Source organism: Grampus griseus (assembly GCF_964374135.1).
Source record: "Grampus griseus genome assembly, chromosome: 13".
Classification (NCBI taxonomy): Eukaryota; Metazoa; Chordata; class Mammalia; order Artiodactyla; family Delphinidae; genus Grampus; species Grampus griseus.
Window position 1 is genome coordinate 80,068,944 of NC_139007.1, and position 20,257 is coordinate 80,089,200.

At 54.1% G+C, this 20,257-nt stretch overlaps 1 protein-coding gene across 1 annotated transcript in view; it reads right to left on the bottom strand.

The window, feature by feature from the left end:
- EZR (ezrin) overlaps positions 1–20,257 on the bottom strand; it is a 49,671-nt gene that overhangs the window by 2,392 nt on the left and 27,022 nt on the right. The window contains exons 4-12 of the mRNA XM_082669449.1: positions 17,624–17,719; positions 16,531–16,805; positions 15,881–15,964; positions 14,750–14,896; positions 7,942–8,038; positions 1,813–1,976; positions 1,310–1,440; positions 511–671; positions 133–225 (exon numbers count right to left, since the gene is read on the bottom strand). Of these exons, the coding sequence (XP_082525575.1) occupies positions 133–225; positions 511–671; positions 1,310–1,440; positions 1,813–1,976; positions 7,942–8,038; positions 14,750–14,896; positions 15,881–15,964; positions 16,531–16,805; positions 17,624–17,719 (1,248 nt within the window). The remainder of the gene's footprint in view (positions 1–132; positions 226–510; positions 672–1,309; positions 1,441–1,812; positions 1,977–7,941; positions 8,039–14,749; positions 14,897–15,880; positions 15,965–16,530; positions 16,806–17,623; positions 17,720–20,257) is intronic.

Sequence of the window (20,257 nt, forward strand, 5' to 3'; positions counted from 1 at the left end):
GCCGCGGCTGGGGACACCCGCGTAATCCCACACAAAGCTAGTTCCTGATGGGGGCAGCCAGAGCACGGTGAGCAAGTGGCTCTCGTTCCCCTGCTGCCCACCCCCCCCCCCCGCGTCCTCGCCAGCACTCACCCGGAGCTGCCACTCCTCCACCTCGTCCTCCTTGCGCCGCCGCGCCTCCTCCAGGAGGGCGATCTTGGCGGTGTGCTCGGCGAGTTCCGTGGCCTGGGAAAGGGGCCGGAGCCACGGTGATTTCCGGGACGCGCTCGGCAGGTGCCACTCGCGAACGGAGGGCCACGTGTTCTGGTACATGGCCGCGTCCCCGTCCAGCGGTTTCCACCCGCCGCCCGAGGGCCAACCACCGCAGGGCCCCCTCCCCACGGGCCACCCTACACCCTCAGGCAGGTCACCTTACAGCCCCAATACCAATTATTATAAGGCGGGTGTCACTTTTTCAATCCCCCGAGGCGGCCTCTCTGTAACTGAGCACCGTGTGGCCGCGCCCCCTACCAGCTGCTCCTGGCTCTTGATCTGATCCGCCGCCTGCCTCTCCAGCTCGTCCTTGGCGTGCAGCGCGGCCAGGCGCTCGGCCTCCAGGCGCTCGGCCTCCTCCTGCGCCCGCTTCCTCTCCTCCTCCAGCTTCAGGGCTCGCTGGATCTGGTCCGAGAGCTCTAGACACAGCGCAGAACCAGAGCTGCTCAAGGCTCCTGCCAGGGACCCTGCAGTCTTGCCCCGAATTCCCACCCAGAGGGGACCGGATGGGACACGAGCGTGAACACACCAACGCCGCAAAGCGGTGGGCCGAGTTCCACGGTGCCGGGACCTCTTCTCCCCGGGACACTGAAGGGAACGCTCACGGTGGTGAAACTGCCCTCCCCCGGCCAGGCCCTGGCCGCACCCTCGTTGCGCTGCTCTCCCCAGAAACTCAGCATCTGCACCGCTCGCCTGGGTTTCAGCTTATAGCGGGGGAGATGCAGCGCAGCTCCGGAGACCGCAGGCCAAGCATTCTATCTCACGGAACCTTAACATCCTCATCAGAAACGGGGGATAATTCAGCCTTGCCCTCACAGGCCTGGGGGCAATTCAAAGGATTACGGTGCATAAAGCATTCGGCACAGAACCCACACAGGTGTTAATAAAATACAGAATTATTTTCTACAACCGTTTTATCACGTCTCTTCTGCAAGTCTCTACTTCGGGTGTGTGCTTAACTGGGATGTGTGTCCTTGGGACGGGGTTCCCTCCTGGTTGGCCTGTGCCGACCGTCGGCCCTGCCGTCCCAGCCCCCCGGGGCAGAGGCCCCGCCCACCTTTCTCCGCCTTCCTGGTCTTCTCCGCGTAGTCCTGGAGCCTGAGCATCAGCTCTTCCTTCTCACGCATCATCTGCTCTTTCTCTCTCTCCACGATTTCTCTCCTTTTCTTCTCGGTTTCCAACTGCTGCCTGTTTCCGGGAGGGGAATCGGTGGTGGCACGGGGCTCAGACTCCGCACAGCGGCCTGGTCATCCCAGCCCAGGCACATGAGGGGCAGCTGCGTCTTGGTTACCAGCCGTCCCCAGCGTCCAGTCCAGGCCCCGGGCCCGTCCGTCCAGCAGAGGACACTGGTGACAGCACTGACCCCAGGTGCCCTGACTGCTCTCCACCTCGGGCTCGGGCTCTGCCCACAGCGAGACAGCTCCGAGGGCTGAGCCGCGGCCCTGCAGACTGTGATCCGCCGGCCCTTCTGCGGGGAGCAGCGCAGACACGGCTGCCCGTCCCCGTGCCCGGGAGAACACGCCCCGACCGGCCCTCCTGCCACCGCCCGCCCCTGCTCACCGCTCCAGCTGCTTCTGCTGCTTCTCCTCCCGGGCCTGGGCCTTCATCTGCTGCACCTCAATGGTGTCGGGCTTCCTGCGGCGCATGTACAGCTCGTGGTTCCCCATGCACAGCTGCAGGATCCGCTTGTTAATTCGCAGGCGGGGGGCATAGAACACGAAGTCCTGCAGAAGAGAACAGGGCAGACTGCGACAAGGGGAACGCCTTCCTTTGGCTTTCTTGTTCCAAACCCGACTTCACCCACTTCTGGATACCTCTTCGAAAAGGACAAACGTAGCAGAGAGTACGGGCCAGAAAGGGGGTTCAAGGTAAAGCCACTGACCCCGGATGACAGACAGATGTTCCTGGTGCCGCGGGGCGCACGTTCTGCGGGACAAGCAAAGGGGGTGTGCGTGCTGAACCTCACGGCTGGACCACAACGCTGCTCTGGGCCCAGCCCCCCCGGCCTTCAGGCTAACATCCTCGTCCGGCCTCTCCAGCCCCACAGCCCTGTCTGTCCCCGGTTCCTGCCCGCACAGCACAGCCTCTCCTACTTCACTGAGCTTCCGTCTCCTCCATCTCAGCCTTTCGCCTCCCATGCTGCTACCAGCGCACCGCTAGGGTCACCGGCGGAACTTTGATGCCAGCCCGTCAGCTCCAGGACCAGGTGCAAACGCCCTGGGCTGGCGCACGTGAAGGCCTTCCGGCCCCGACCACCCCTTGTTCACCTAAACTGCACTCTTTCACACCGTGAGCACATCCGCACACAGTCCCTCCTACTTGGCTTGTCACGTCCCATCCCACACACCCGAGGCCACAGCACTTCCACGAGATCGCTCCTCCTCCACGGCTGTCACTTCTGTGCCCCCCGCACCTGATGGAGGTCAGCTGTGGCGTTGCTGGTGCCTTGCCCCGCTGGCTTGTTCCGCTCGCTCTCCCCCAACAGATGGTCAGCTGCCTGGAGAGCTGGGCCACGTTCATTCATCTCTGCGTTCCCAGGACCAGACCAATGTGCCCAGGGAACAACTCTCTGCCGGTGACTGACAGCTCCCGCGGCACTGTCGATGTGACCCCAGGGAACAACTCTCTGCCGGTGACCGACAGCTCCCGCGGCACTGTCGCATGTGACCCCAGGGAACAACTCTCTGCCGGTGACCGACAGCTCCCGCGGCACTGTCGCATGTGACCCCAGGGAACAACTCTCTGCCGGTGACCGACAGCTCCCGCGGCACTGTCGCATGTGACCCCAGGGAACAACTCTCTGCCGGTGACCGACAGCTCCCGCGGCACTGTCGCATGTGACCCCAGGGAACAACTCTCTGCCGGTGACCGACAGCTCCCGCGGCACTGTCGCATGTGACCCCAGGGAACAACTCTCTGCCGGTGACCGACAGCTCCCGCGGCACTGTCGCATGTGACCCCAGGGAACAACTCTCTGCCGGTGACTGACAGCTCCCGCGGCACTGTCGATGTGACCCCAGGGAACAACTCTCTGCCGGTGACCGACAGCTCCCGCGGCACTGTCGCATGTGACCCCAGGGAACAACTCTCTGCCGGTGACCGACAGCTCCCGCGGCACTGTCGATGTGACCCCAGGGAACAACTCTCTGCCGGTGACCGACAGCTCCCACGGCACTGTCGCATGTGACCCCAGGGAACAACTCTCTGCCGGTGACTGACAGCTCCCGCGGCACTGTCGATGTGACCCCAGGGAACAACTCTCTGCCGGTGACCGACAGCTCCCGCGGCACTGTCGCTGTGACCCCGTGATACTGGGCGAGTCACTCCGCCACTCTGAGCCTCAGCACCTTCAGCTACAATTAACTGTCTTGCGAGGATTACCTCAGAAAACGTTCACAAGGACTTAGAAAGGCGTCTGGCACAATGAAAGCTGCCTCAGACTTCGGGCTGTCTTACAAAACCGCTACTGGAAAGCCGCTTTTTTTTTTTTTTTTTGCCGTACGCGGGCCTCTCACTGCTGTGGCCTCTCCTGCTGCGGGGCACAGGCTCCAGACGCGCAGGCTCAGCGGCCACGGCTCACGGGCCAGGGAAGCCCTGGAAAGCCTTCTTAAAAACAAGAACAAAATCACAGCATCCAAGAGCTTCATGATTTGTGACCACACGAGTCCGGGACACGGATGACACAGGGTCTTGTTTCCTAGCTCCTGATTACCCCTGTAGTTAACAGAGGCGACAGAGGAGCAGTATAGTTTAGAAACTCTTGCTAAAAGCTACTGGAGGGCTTCCCCGGTGGCGCAGTGGTTGAGAGTCCGCCTGCCGATGCAGGGGACGCGGGTTCGTGCCCTGGTCCGGGAAGATCCCACATGCCGCGGAGCCCCTGGGCCCATGAGCCATGGCTGCTGAGCCTGCACGTCCGGAGCCTGTGCTCTGCAACGGGAGAGGCCACAACAGTGAGAGGCCCGCGTACGGCCAAAAAATATATATATATTGGAAAAGGGGCATCTGCTTCCTCTTCCCGCTTTCTCTTCTGAGGCACAGGGCCCTGAGCACCCAGATGCCGACCACTGCAACAGGGAGAGGGTGGCTGCGGCCAAGAGGCGGTGCCGCGTGTCCCAGAGCGACTTCCAAAACCTACAGGAGCACGCCGCGCGAGCTGAGCAACAGGGCCAGGAAGGGCCTGCTTAGTGCCTCAGTCTGGTACACCTGTCCAAAAATGCTAGGGAGGCAGTAATGTCGAGCCTGAGAGCCCACGGACCTCCTGGGCGGAGGGGGGCTCTCCTTGGGGTTTCACACACTTGTTATTAAGTCATCGGGTTTCCCAAGGAGGTGTCTGCGGAGCTGGGAGAAGCGGGTATTTTTATTACCCACCTGTCTCCTATTACACAAAGAGAAAATAATCTCTCGTTACGGCTGCACAGCCATGCTACCCAAATGGGTCTTGACTGTGGTTCCTAAGTATTTGTAAAGAAACTCTAATTAGCACGAACTCCTCTTCAGAAAAATATCAAGGGTCAGAACTGCAGGTGACACTCCCCACAGCGTCCGGTCGCCCGAAGACAGGGCCTGTGAACACCAGACAGCGAGAGCATCGATGGCTTCGCGGGAGGTGGAGGAGCCCTCGCGTGCCGCCTTGAAGGAGGCCACTTCCTGACTTCAAGTTAAAAACAAAAACTAGAAGCTTTTACTTAGAGATTTCTAAACCCACGTCTCCAGCCCAGGCCTCCTGAGGAGACCTGGGGCAGGCCATCTTAGCTGGCAGAGAACGACGTCCTAAAAACCGAAACCGGGCATGAGGACAGCGAACCCAAGTCCCCAGGGACACGGAGGAGGAAGGAGGGAAGCCCTGGCGAGCTGTCGGGTGAACACGGGAGCCCCGGGGCCGCCCTCTGCGCAGGCTGGGCAGGGCCCACTCCTGTCACGTGCAGGTCTCCATCCTTCCGCCTCTCCCATGGGGCAGGAACAAAAGGCCCATTCTCGAGGGGAGCCAGCTGTCTCGGCCCGTGAGCCACCCAGGCAGGCACTGCGCAGCACAAGAGTCAAGATCACGGCTCCGAACCGCGGCACCCGCGTGGCCGGGGGCGGAAGCTGCCTGGCTGGGGCGCGGGGCCGGCGCTCAGCCGGGGGCTTTGCCCAGGGGACCGCCCTCCACGCAAGCTCAGGAATCCCTCCCCCGGAGTGGTGACGCGACCGCGACCGGGTCTCCTTTTCTGTCTTCTACGTAAAGGCGTGAACTTGGACATGTGGTGTTCTACCGCCCCAGGCGCTAAGCCTGTCTGCGGCTGCGCAGAACAGCCCTGGGAGGTGTGCGGGCCCCAAGGGACCCGTCCCCCCAGCCAGCCCCCACCACAAGGCACCCAAGCAGAGGACGCCTCCTCCGTGAGGCCCCCCAGACCCACCCACCTGAAGCCATCGCCCACCCCACCTCTCATCTGCGTCCCCCGATCTGTCACTCAGTACAGCTGCACTGTTAAATTCTCTGCCAGAAAGCACGTTACTTGCTTTGTTTGTCTTCACCCATCTCTTCACTGGCGTGTACACCTCATGGGGCGGGACCTGTCCTGTTCCGCCATGCACACCATCCTAGTATCGCGCCTGACACGCGGCGTGTGACCAGCAAATGTTTCTCTCTCCCTTTTTCCCCTTTCAAGTGATGGCTTCACATAAAACCAGATTATAGCAAAAGTATACTCGGCTAATTCAACCAGATGTACCGCAACTGCCTTTGCCTGGGAGCTTGTGATTGTACAATATTCTTCAGCTTTTCGGAAGCTAAACTTAAACCAAATGTGAAAAAAACCATACAACTTAATTCTTAAACAGTCTACCCAGAATTCCTGCTTCTGTCACTTCTCAAAAAATGTTCTGAACAATCAGTAACGTCTCATGAACAGACAGTAGCCTACACAGGATCGCAGGATCTTCTCGCTCTGACTGCCCCATCTCACTGCCCACGTAACACTGGTAACAAACACTACGACCCTCGGTTCACGGTGCTGCATACTAATGTGACCTGTTACCATGGAGCTGGAGAGCCTGTATTAAACGCTTGTTAATTTAAAATAGCTGTGCGACTGCCCATGGAGCAGGAGTCATGAGTCTGCGAACAGCAGGAACACGGAAAGTGTCTTTCAGTGAAGACAATACTTCTACACACAGTGTCCAGACCTCTGGTTTTCCCTTCCTCAGGACTAACCCCTCGTGGGAGGAGCAGCTGGACAGCAATGCCACACGCTGTCCCCTGAGCGTTAACCGTCACCATGCGGTGCCCAAGCCCTGGAGGGCTCCCAGACGTGCCTCTCTGAGCCGAACACTGTAACTAAGGAACCAAATTACATGAGACACCAAGTTCCTTCCGAACTGTAACTCTGGTAAAATTCACGACAGGCTCCAAGAAGGATAAGAATTTCTTCTAGTGGCAGTTTTTTAAAGAACAGATTTCCAATTAGAAAACGAATTCCTGGGCTTCCCTGGTGGCGCAGGGGTTAAGAATCCGCCTGCCAATGCAGGGGACACGGGTTCAATCCCTGGTCCGGGAAGATCCCGCATGCTGCGGAGCAACTAAGCCCGTGCGCCACAACTACTGAGCCTGCGCTCTACAGAGCCCGCGAGCCACAACTATTGAAGCCTGCGCGCCTAGAGCCCATGCTCCACAAGAGAAGCCACCGCAGTGAGAAGCCTGTGCACCGCAAAGAAGAGTAGCCCCCGCTCACCACAACTAGAGGAAGCCTGTGTGCAGCAATGAAGACCCAACGCAGCCAAAATTAAATAAATTTTTAAAAAATTTCCTCCATGTCTTTTCAAAACAAAAAACAAACTCCTCACCCATTCCACCACTCTACATTACGTATTGTCTTAATCTTTTGAGCAAACGCAGCTGAAAGTTTACATAATTTCCACAATGTACCGGTCTTTACAGCTATTGGCTAACAGTTGGTATTCAAATTCTAGGATATGACGTTCCTTTTCTAGCTAAGTCCTCCCAGGATGACTGCCCAACAGGCTCTTCTTTGTGAGGGGCTGTTTCCTACATCAGCACCGATGTGAAGGTGCCAGTGTGAAGACCACCTGCGGGGCACAGGGCAGTCAGGGGAAAACAAGGCGCAGTCCGTACCAGGAGGAGGGGGGGATGCGGGGGCCAGCAAGTCTGACGTATCCTAACGTGGGTAAGTTGCAAGGACAGCTCACCAGGTCAAAGCCCGGCCCCGAGGCTTGACCATCACAGTGCATGCTCCAGGGGGTACCAGGGCAATGCTGCCGTGAGCACCCCACCCCAGGCCCACTGCCTGGAGGCAGGCTGGTTTTCCACACGAATATGAACATTTCACAAGCCCAGAAATGCAACACTTTGTGAAATGCTTATCATTTAGCAAAGGTCGATGACTCAGAACTGCCCTTTTCTTCATAAGGCATGAAGACCATTTGGAAACTTAGATGACAAGAGTCAGCTGGCTTCTGACGGGTGGACCGCTGGGTTCCACCATAACCTCCTACTGCAATGCCCAGTGGCAGGGCCCAAGGGGACCTTAACCCTCCATGTAACCTACTGGGACTTCTTCCCCCCGCCCACACACACACAGGTAATTCTGAGTATCACCGGTTCCTTGTCACACAGAGAAATCTGACCTCTATCTTGGAAACGTATTTGGCTGCAAGATGAAAAACAGTAACCTGTAACTGTTATGAACTTACGGGAGCCTTCTTGTCGATGGGCTTAATGACAAACTTTTTGTCATTGAAAGAGATGTTCCTGATTTCGCTCCATGGGAAGCCAATCTTTGGGGTCAACCTAAGGTTAAAAAAAAAAGGTGGGAGAGTTAGATGGGTACTTGGATTGGCTAAGAAAGGTTTGTAAATCTATTCTTAATTTCTTTTAGTTTAATTTTAAAAAGTACAAAGCTAGCCCGAGAATCCTATTATGTAGTGTACATCATAACTGAGTGTACATCATAACTGAACAGTTGCCACCTGTGCTAGGTTAGCTGACAGGTGGGTGTCACTGAGGGTCAAGCTCTAGGAAGCCTTGATATGCTCCCATTGGCATTTGTCTTTCTCAGTTACTACGTCCAGTCACCCCGGCTTGTAATCTTGAGGTCAACTCTGATTCCTAACCAGGCACATCCTTTCATCCTTTGAAGTATCTCTCATGACCATCTTTTGCAATTCATTCCCACGTCACCACCCTAATCCCACCTCTCACATGCCAGCAGCCTAACCAACCAAGTTCCTTCTGTTGCCTACAGAACCCTACTTCCAGTCTGCTTGTCTGATTAATGTCCCTTTTGGTCAATCCATTCCCCTCCTGAAAAATGTCAACACTGCCGCCCCAATTCCCCACCCCCGGTTTCTACAGGATGACATCCACAGTCCTTAACTTGGCGTCCAACAGCCTTCTAACCTAGACCCAGCTGCCTGGCTCAGCCCATCCTTTCAACACAGGGTTCACTGCCGCCCCTCGCACGGCAGGGCCTCCCTCCTCCCTCCCCCACCACTCCCAGACGTGCACCATCAGGCCAGCTCACTCTCCCTTTCAGCCGCCTTTCCCTTTCCCCTCTCAACCAACGTGCAGTCCCTTATGCTACACAAACTATTCTTGTTATTTAAATTACTGCATTATTATTTAGTTCTCTGAAAACCAGGCAGGTGAGCAGTCTGATGGCAAAGACCACACCTTATGTTTCCTGTACATGCTACACCCAGGGCAGCTGTTCACCAGTGGAAAAGGAAAGCGCTGGTAAGGTTCAAGTCCAAGGTTTCCTTACCGTGTTGCTGTCTGTTTCTCCCTTCAGAAAACTGTTAGCATTTGCTTAATATATTAGGTGCTCTAATGTTGGGTGCATGTATATTCACAATTGTTATAGCTTCTTGATGAGCTGAGGGCTTGGTATACGGATTCTGCCCCTCTAGTTCTCATCTTGGTGATGCATGCTCTCCTGGCTGGTCAGACAGACACCTTCCCATGTCATCCTCCAAGTTCCAAGGGAGCTCTCAGATCACACACCCTAACAGTAGCCCCACTACTGTCCTACTTAATCGCTACTAGTCCACTACTGGCCGAAACTCCGGATTTTTAATTAGCATTTCTGGGAAAGCTTATGGTATGACTTCAAGACCACACTGCTCTACTTACCTCATAATTTCCACCCTCTTCTTCATCTCCTCCACCCTATTCTTTCAACACATTTACCATGGATGCCATTCCAGAAGGAATGACAGATCCTCAAGCAACCTTTCAGAGATGCTGCCATGAAAACGGTCCTTGCCATGAGCCATAGAAACTTCCCATTTAGAAAAGAGCAGGAGTGGGGAGGACTCTACTGCCTACCGACATGTTTAAATAAAAACTGATGGGCAATGTAGGTCCTGTTATGACAACACGAGCCAGGTCAAGGCAGTGGGCGTGGCCTCTGAGGGCCGGGAGTGGGCACCTAAGCCCGACAGGCTTCTGGGACCCAACAGTCAGGGCACTGGCCAGGCTGTGGTTCTAAGTGTCCAATCTTTTTGATATATATCCTTTTTTTAGTTTTGTCCTATAGGATCACCAATGCCTGTTGAAATACATCTGGTTAACATGCTTCACAGCACTCAAAAACGCATGCAGGGAGTTTGTTCAGTTATTTTATCTCCCACTGTATATGGGAGATACACACACACACACACACACACACACACACACACACACACACACACACATTGTTTGAAGAAGTAACTTTGTATACAGGTGTCTGAGCACTGGAAAGGAACTCAGGATGTCACCTGGTCCTGCCATGGACGTAACCTCTATCCTTACGTGGAAAGGCCGTAAAAGAGAGACATCGGGTAGGCACTTGTTGCTTCAGAACACTTTCCTCCAAAACACAAGGCCAACGTGCTGGGCAGAGCAGAAGAGCCAGGAACCAGCAGCTGCTCAGCTCTCAGCCACGCAGCAGCACTGTGGGCCCGGCTTCCAACGCAACGATCTGTTCTCTGCCTCCTAGTTCTATATGAGTCTCTCAAAATAGTTTCTAACCCAGAAAACTTGGACCTTCAGGCTAGACAGACATCTTTCTCTCAAGGGTTGGGCATCCTGTCACCACGGCTTCCAGCTTCTTCTTTCTGCTGTACCTGCAAAGTTTGTCTTTTTTTAAGACTCTGAAACGTCGTATAACAATTTATAGCCCCATAAGCAGGACTGCAGTATCGAAAGATGAGGACTAAACATGAAAATTATGACTCACCCCTAAGTTAAAGAACCTCCTTTTATTCTTGACCACAGTTGGAAGATTAAAGTCTTACAAGGATTTCTCTTTTTTTTTTTTTGAGTTCACTCAGAGGACACAAACAGAGAAGGACCCACAGAGAAGATTTCTAAAGGATTTATAAGTCACAAATTTTAAAAGTGCAATTCTCGAAAGATTGGGGACCAGAGCTCTTTGGAGAAACAGCCGATTCCAGGGCTGGAGCATCTGGAGGTACCAGTATGTAGGAAGTGCCTTGAAAATAATGGGGTCAGGAGGGCCCAGGAGCCACTCAGAGGGGCTCCGAAAAGCAAATCTCAAACGATGTTAGCTACAAAATAACAGTATAGATTACGGCCCATAGAAGAAAACACATATTAACATAAGACTAAACAATAAATGGAGAAATTGGTTCCTTATAGAATTCCATTAATATGTGTAAATAGAATGGTTTTTTTAAAAAAAATCACCATTTCTCAAATATTACAATAACTGCTTCATGCAAGTCTCATCAATGGATGTAGAATTAATAGATGAAAGTTTAACAAACAGGATATTCACATAGTTTCAAAGACTCTCCCCTAAATACACTTGTCCATTACGAAGGGGAGGTGAGTAACTTTGCAGAGAAGCCTGGCCAATGCCACCTTGACCCGAGATCAAAGTCAACACCAGAAGCAGGATGTTCCGACACCACACGCTGCCTGCAAGGGTGCGACAGCACTTTTCAGATTCATGCCCAAAGCGCAAACCTCAAATCTTATCACAGGAAGGTATGAGACTGATCCAAGGTGAGGGATTTTCTAAAGAGTCAATGGTCAGTGCTCTTCACAAGTGTCAAGGCTGTGCTAGACAGACGGACAGACTGTGGGACTGTCCCAGATGGGAGGAGACTGGGGAGTGTGACAATTAAATGTAGGTGGGATTCCAGGCAGATCCTGGGGCAGGAAAGGGACACTGGTGGACAACTGATAAGACCGTTAAGGGCATCACGTATCAAGGTGACCATCCTGACTGTGTTTATGTTAAAGTGTTGACATCTGGGGAAGCTGCGGAAGGGCACATGGGAATTCTTTGTACCTACTATTTTTGGAAACTTTTTAAAGTCTGAAATGATTTCAAAATGAAGGGTTAAAACATTTACATTCAAAATGCGCGGCAGAGAGTGAGGACGATGCTCCGCCTCTCGACAGGAGCCTGGATTTCACAGGCGTGTGTCTGTCTAACGTCAGCAAACGAACACTCAGAATTGTGCATTTTGTTATAATTAAATTTTACATCAAAAGAAAATCAAAACATACTGAGCTCTAGCGAACAGTATGCATTTTGGGGGAAGTATACCGATGCCTGCAATTTACTCTGCAACGTGGGGGCAGCCAGCGGGGCGGAGGGCCATGAAATGAGGACGGGGAGGGGCGTGACAAGGTCCGTGGCGACATGCTGATGGGAGGCTGCTCGTGGCCACGGGCACGTGGGCTTCACTGTGAAATGCTTTTCATTTTGCAGTGTTTTGAAAGTTTTCACTGAAGAGTTTAGAAAGGTCTGGGGTGGGGGGATGGGCTGCAGATCATGGCATGCCTCACGGAGGGGGAAGAACAGAGACAGAGAAGAGCTGCCAGGCGCCCCCCCCCCACCCCGGAGGCCGCGGCAGTGATAACGGAGATAAGCAACAGTGGCTGAAGCTCTTCCCACACTTCCTTGTGGAAGAAAAGGCGCTTAAGCGGAGGGGGGGGGCGCGCCTGGGCCTCCGCTCCTGCCCCCACCCTCTGCAGGGCAGGCCCGTCAGAAAACTCTCCCCACAGCCGCCCTTCCTGCCACCCGCCCAGCCACACTAAGAAGCCACCATGGCTTCTCCTCAGGCCCTCCCCGCACGTGTCCAGCCTCTCTTCTCGGCCAGTCTGAGCTGGGCTTCTAAACGTCCCCCAGAGGTGGTCTAACCGGAGTCCTCGCAGCGGCAAACTTCTGTAAGAAACTAAGTTATTCAAAAATTCTGTCTGTTCCGCGTTCAAGTTAGGGTACCAAGGACAGAAAGGAGAGGATGGTCTGACAGCTGTGACCCGACGTATTTGTTAAAACAAAGCACACACAGATCCGAGAATCGCCTTCTGCTCTCCTCTGCGATACAGGTTAAGCCACTGACGGTAAGGCACGAAGACGTAACCGCCCCCGCGCCCGCCAAAGAAATCTGCCTGTGAGCATAATTTTAGAAACTGGAAAAAAAGAATGTACTTAAATGGTTGAAACATCATTTCTAATGCCAATAAAATAGAAATGTAAATCAGAATACATGATTTGCAACGCCGGGGAAGGAATGTAAGGGAGAAGACACTTGGCCTTCATTTCGCCCCCTCCTGGTCTACAGCCCTTTCCCAGCATCCTCCCTGCTGCAGCCCTGGGCCCGTGGCACATTCAGAAACTCCTCCGGACAGAAGGACTAGGGGAGTGAGCCCTGGGAGGGACGAAGCCGGGGGAGAAGCGTGCTTGCAAAGCACTGAAGAATCTGGGGCAGGATCAGCTCCTCTAGTTTTTGTTGTGGCCTGAGGATGCCGGGTAGGGTTATAACACAGCTCATCTCAACTTTTTCTGTCCCACGCTGACGGCAGCGTGCGGGGAAGCTGCCTAATTCCTCCCTCTCGATGTTCTCTCCTCTTCAGATCTAAGGGTTTACAGAAAGGAAGACAAATGCTTCCTGTCCTACATGCTCCCAACTTGACTGTTATACGTACAATGAAAAAGGGACCCCAAGAGACTTTTTTCTTTGGGGAGAAGACCCTTTTGAGAGGTTGCCCGTTTCACAGCTAAGCTGGGGGAGGGGAGGAGAGCGGAGGCAGGACTGGAAGAGCCAAGCTGCTCGGAGTTTCACTCGGGATTTGCGTGGGTGAGGGAAGTCACAAGTTGACAGCACGTCCCTGCCTCTGGCTCTACCTGGCAGCTTGAAAAACCTGTTCGGAAGCCCCGGCCTTGGCTACGTCACAAGATCTGCTCATTCAGGAAGGCGGTTTCCCATGTATACTCCCACGAGGCCGCGGTGCTCCCTGCTGACCAGCTCCCGCCCTCCAGCCCAGGGGCCTCCACAAGAACTAGGGCTGGTTTCCCGAGTCCCTGACTGATGCAGACTGTTTCTGCCTGTCCACAGCACTGGGTCTAGCACGCCGGGGAAGGAGCAAACCAGGAGTCCCCAGTAACTCACTTCGGGGTCCTCAGGCGAGTCCCTGCGACCCTCTGCTAAGCACGCCACGTCCTAAGTGTAACTGGATTCGTCCGACTGGCACCGCGCCTCCCGGCGGAGACGCTCTCCTCCACCCACTCTGGGCGTGCGGTGGAGGGGCTGGAACGCCAGGCACCGGTCCCCACCCCAGGGGAAATGGGTCTGGACTGTGGGTCCTGGCCAGAGCGCCTGTGGCCGGGATTATGGTGGACTCTGTACAGGTTATCGTGTGTCAGAAGCGGCGCTGCTGCCCTCAAGAACGTCAGGGTAGGGGTGGGAACCTGGGGCCTGGGGGAGCCGAGAGCAGGTGAGACAGGTGAGCTGCCACTCCAAGCCCAAGGAACAGGGAACCGCCGCGGAAAACTTGTCCTTGCCGAATCAGAATGATTTGTGTGTGTGTGTGTGTGTCTAGCCCCTTGGCAGGAAAAAGGCATCTGCGCAGAACTGGTAACCACAGGAATGGGCAAAGGAAGCCGGGGGAGGCCAGCCTGCCTGCACTGAACTGCAGCAGGGCCCACTCCACAAACTAACACACTGAGGCAATCGGGTACCTCCTGCAGGTTCAGAGGATTTAGCTAGACTGTCCGCACAGAAAGGCTACTACCGGTGTGCAGAATCTCAAGGTCCCTGATAGCACCATAAATATTCTGGGTCGGATCAGCACACACCTCAAGCCGCCCAGCACTGCTGGCTGGTGGCTATGGGCGTGCTGGTACCTACAGGCAGCTGGGGCGGCCTCACAGGAAGGGGCGGGAGTTGGCTTTCCTGCAGCTCTTGTTCTTTCACAAGCTCCAAAGTCCATGAGGTCACGGACCGGTGTGGTCCACCTGCTGGGCCCCTCGGCACGTGCTACACGTGCTAATAATGAACAGGCTAAGAGAGAAATAACGCACACCTCTGAACCAACCTCCGACATGGCCACGTCACAGTCGCAAAGCTCTTAAGCGTCAGACACTGGGCCAGTAAGTTGCTAGATAAATACTCTGAAAAGAACCCACATGCACATTTGCCATTTTCTCCATGGTTTCCAGGCCTGATACCCCACCAACTAAAGAGAATATAAAGTTCAACTCACTTATCATCTTTCTCATAAATATTTAGTCCAAGGGCATCAACTCCAAGCCAAAGGTCTGTTCCTTTCTTATTTTTTATCTCAAAATAGTTGATCCCATACATTTCCAGGTCCTGGGCAATCTTCAGATACTCCAACATAGCACTGTCTCTGGGTGGGGAGAACAAACATTGGCATCGTCGTCAGCGTGCACCCCGCGCTCAACAGTTACACCGTCACCAGGATCTGAAACGTAGTGCATCATGGAGGACGGGCTGACAGCCAGGTGCCTCCGTCCCTCTGCCGGCCTGTGCCCCAAGTGGGCGCCCAGCCACCCTGGACACTGACCACGGGCGTACGTCACGTGTCAGGAAAGAACCAAACTGGCTCGTGCTGCCCACTCTGGACACAGAGGGCTTCCCTTGGAAATTCTATCACCGGGCACGACCTCTCTCTCTCTGTGGCCCACACCGTGCTTCAGGGAGCCCACCGTCTGCCTCACTTGGGGCCACTGCTTGGGTTTTGAGTTATTTCTCTCCACAGAAGATGCTCGGGTCAGGCAGGAAACTCTAAGGACACAAAGTCTCTGAGGCCCAAACTGCAAATGAACTTCTGAGGACGGGACATCATGCCAAGAGCTGCTGCCAGTGCCCGAGAGGAGGATTCTAGGACAGGCATCTGGTCGCTCCGTTCTCACCCACCGCAGGTCCCACTCCGACCCTCTCCACACCTCGCTGGTGCTCCTTTATTAGCAAGTGTTTCTCACTTGGGATCTTTTTTTTTTTTTTACATTTACAACCTTTTGAAGGCAACCACCTTATGGACGATGAACGAATCAGCACCTCTGTGACAGGGAAAAGAAAATGCCTGGTGGGCTGCGAGCAATGCTCCGGCCCCCTTGACTAAAATGAAGAGTTTCAGACACGAGCTTTTCTTTCCTCTGAAACAAGGAGGGGAGAAGGCTGGAGGGACTGAAGGTGTAAACCAAACCACTTCTGCCCTGGTGGCGGTGGGGAGGAACAGCTGGCTTCGTTTGGGAAGAAACCTCACCAGCAGCTCCTTACCTTCCCTGCCCCTCTAGGCACGGCTCCGAGCGAGTCACCTGAAGGACCCGAGTCCCCTGCAAAGAAGACCGGCTCCCAGCCCAGCACTCACTTGAGCATCCCGCGGTGCTCGGCGTGCCACACCTGGATCCGGTCCTCCCACTGGTCCCTGGTGAGCTTGTGCTGGTCCATGACTCTGGATCGCAAAGGAAGAGGGCACAGAGCCGTCACCCCAGAGGGCCGGGAGCAGCGTGCGACCGGCCACTGAGCACCCTCACACAGACCCTGACTGTTCTTTCAAATAAAACCATCTACTTCCTAAGATGCGGCATTTCTATTTATGACAATTAACAGCCTGGATGATTCAGAACCTGGAATGAGACAAACCCAGTCTTGCTGGAAACACTTTTAAAAGGTGTTTTATTTTAAGTGGCCTCTCCTTCCAAAAGAGGTAATTTATGTGACCGCCAGTAAATAAAAAGATTGAACAGGGGCCGGTTTACCATATACACCAGGGAGCGCTAAGATGGTTCCGCTCCGGCACCTGCGGCTCCTGTGAGGAGGGCCCCCTCCCCTGCTGAGTCCCTCTGTCGCAGAGGCCACTCCAGGGTCCACCGAGGGGTGGCAGGGCCTGCGGAAGGCCAGCCCGTGACTGCAGACAGAGTCCCCAGCCTGCAGAACACTCGCCCTCCACAAAGCCCTTCTGCCTCCCGACCCTCCTGACACGACGCTCGCACGCGGGCCCGGCCCCCGCCGGCTCACCTTTGGGGGATCAGCCGCTCGGAGCCAAGGTACCCGGACTTGTGCAGCTCCTTGCCGTAGTCCCCGAACTTGGCCTGCACAGCGTAGGAGCCCAGGAGCACCGCCGTCTCGGGCGGGCAGTAAATCTCATCGCTGAGAATCCCCTCCTTCACTTGCAGGAAGAAAAGCTTCTGGGTGATGTCCTGGATGAGCTCCTCGGACACGTCTTCGGGGTAGAACTTGGCCCGGAACTTGAACTGCAGAGGGTTCTCCTTTCTGACCTCCTGGGCGGACACCTGGGCGGCAGAGGCCAAACCTCACTGCAAGTTCAAAAGACAAAGACCTGCCTTCCCAACACAGGTTTTAACCACTGACTCAAAAGCATCCTTCAGGCCAGTTTTCAGAAGATAATGTTTGTTCTGAAAGTCACCTTTTTAGCACGGAAGACAGAAGGCCAGTGAGAGTCCTGTTACACCCTCACACTAGCCCCAGCCCCAGCCTTGGTTTTCTGGGGGCGATGCTATCAACTCCAGGGGACTGCCTGAGTGACCCGTGAATCTGGCCTCTGTCCACATGGCCAGGCCAGCCCTGGACCATGAGCTCACTCTCAGTAATTCCTCACGCCCCCCCACCCCCTTGGAAGGGGCCCAGTAACATGGGAGGGAGAGCAGGAGCTGGAGACAAGAGAGAAACTGCCTGGAGAAAATACATTTAGCTTACTGCTGTTCTCTGTAATTGTTAATGGAATTATCCAGTCTTTGGAGTTGAAACTCTTATCACAGGTTCAAACAGAGCAATAACAGATTCTTACAAAACAGTGGATGATTCATGGTTTATAAGATTAACAATCTCATTGGGAAAAAAAACCAACAAAAGCTAAGGTCAACTAAAAGCTGAGCAATTAAGCATCACACACTCCAATAAGGGAGCAGTAAGGAGAAATGCCAGGATCTCATTTCCAGCAACTACCTCCATTTACTGGAAACCTGCAACCTCTCTGTCTTTAAAAACTTTTACACAAATAGAAAGGAACACAAAACAAAAGACAGAGTTTCAATGTCAACAGAGTAGACCAAACCCAATTAATAGCCTGTAAATAGTTAACATGACTTACTTTTTTATCAAGTTTCAACCAGGTAGGAAATCCTTTATTATCTACATACTGGAGGCCAAAGTACCACACTTCCCGAAGGCCGATGGTCTTAACCACCTGTGTGAAAGAGACGGGGGAGGGGGGCGAAACAGTCATGAGGAACTCTCTGGATGGCAGTGGCCCTGGGCTGCCACCATCACATGGTGCAGCAGAGCTGCCAGGAGAGCGAGGCGCCAGCTTAGACGCCGCGGGCAGGCCTCCGCTACACCGTCTGTTACTAAGACATGAACCATTTACTTTTCTTTTTTTTTTTGGCCACACTGTGCAGCTTGTGGAATCTTAGCTCCCTGACCAGGGATTGAACCCAGGCCCCTGCAGTGAAAGCACCAAGTCCTAACCACTGGACCGCCAGGGAAGTCCCTGAACCATTTACTTTTAATATAAATTTGAGCAGATTTAGGGTTAACTTTAAATCTTATAAAATGTCACCCCTACTCCTCTGTCCTCCATTATGCGTTTCTGAGTAAAGACAGCTAGGTGGGCCACAGGGAATGGGCCGTAACCCAGGTACACCCACCGGGAAAAGTGTGTGTGTGTCACAGGTGTGACTGCACCTGTCGGGGAGCCCACATGAAAAAGGGGCTGAAAGACACCAACGTGAAGCAGAGCCTCCCCTGGATGCCCGTCTCTGCTCCTCGGCAGCTGGCCGGGCCTCCGCTCAGTGGGGTCAGGGCAGCAGCGGTCCCGGGAAGGTATAGAAGGCGGCGGGCAACAAGCTTCCAGGGAAGGGGGGGAGTGCTCAGCTTCATGCATGCCAAGGGGCGACGAGCACTTTCAACCTCCAGAAACGTGAAATTCTGATACAGGAAGGTGGAATTCAGCCCTAGGTCACAGTGCGTTTCACGTTTTTAAAATTCTCTCCAGTACTAGGACAAAAGTCTCCTGTGGTCCATTACACTGACAGCCCCACGATGGTTACTCTTGTGTCTTGAAGTCAAAAAGCAACTTGCCGTGGACACTTGTTGAATACTGTCAAAACTCTGCCGCATAGTTTTAAATTCCATGACATATAATGTTAAGCCTTTAAAAAAAAGGTTACTATTCTTCAAATATATGGCTTCTATCATATTTAAAGGGAAAGAGGGATGTACACACTAGAAATGAAAATCAGGTATCTGGAGCACTTACAATAAAAACTGAAACACCAAACAAAGTCTGCCTTGAGCCTGTCTCTGCACTGGCCTGGGCTGTGGGGCCAGATGCTTGCGGAGCTCCCGAGTCTCCGTTTACTACAGGCCAGGGAATGACCTGCTCATTCACTCCCTTCACTCACCCAAAAAAGGGGAGGAGGGACTAGACCTGAGTCCTCATCACGAAGCGACAGGAAGGCAGTTTTGACTCTTACCAGAGCTCTCCCCGCAAGTCTGGTGAAGCCCCAGTTCTGCTTTTCGTGGTAGCCAAGTATAGAGGAAGCTGACTGAAAGACCAGGTTTTCTATACCCAATCCTGCTAGTTTCCTAAACCTCCATCTCAACATCTGGATACGAAACCTGCCTCGCCTTCCTCTGCGGGCTGTCCAAAGCCGCACAAGAAAGCCCCATGTACAGAAGCCACTCTACCTCTCCTTCCACTCCATCCACCCAGCTGCAGCCTTAGCCTGGGTCTGACCGGCGTGAAACCATTTCCTGTCCACTTGACTTCCCTGCCCCGTGCCTGTCAGACCCTCGCTGATCTTCAGACTCCTCTTCTCCATCTGCTCCGATGTGGCCGGTCCCCCTTCACGGAGCCGATCAGACTCTGGAGCCGTGGACCTGACCCAGGTCCCTCACTCTCTCGGTGGAAGCCTGTCCCTGGGTTCCCTGATCTGCCACCCATCTTTACGTATGACTCTTCCGTCTACTTCCAGGACAACTGTCCTCAACGTGTTTCAAAGCCCTACTTCTCTCCCTACGGCTCCCCCAAAACAACAAAACAGAAGTAAACAACCTTCCTTTCTGCAGTCCATTCTAAAAACTGACCTGTCAGTCCTCTCTGCGAGGGAAACCCAGCATTCCTAGAAAAATACAATCACTGTTCTCTCTAATGTCCCTACCTCAGCCTAAAGCCGACACACAGCACGCAAGCCACACCTGGACGGGTGTGGGGGCCATTCCTTCATCTATGCCTCTGTGGTGTTTTATTTTTATTATTTTATTTATTTATTTATTTATTTATGTATTTAAATTTTTGGCTGCGTTGGGTCTTCGTTGCTGCGCACGGGCTTTCTCTAGTTGCGACGAGCGGGGGCTACTCTTCGTGGCGCTGTGCGGGCTTCTCACTGCGGTGGCTTCTCTTGTTGTGGAGCACGGGCTCTAGGCGCGCGGACTTCAGTACCTGTGGCACTCGGGCTCCGCAGTTGCGGCTCGCAGGCTCTAGAGCGCAGGCTCAGTAGTTGTGGCACACATGCTTCAGTGGTTGTGGCACGTGGGCTCAGTAGTTGCAGCTCGCGGGCTCTAGAGCACAGGCTCAGTAGTGTGGTGCACGGGCTTAGCTGCCCTGCGGCATGTGGGATCTTCCCTGACCAGGGCTTGAACTTGTGTACCCTGCATTGGCAGGTGGATTCTTAACCACTGTGACACCAGGGAAGCCCCTCTGTGTTGTTTTAAATGGCACGTT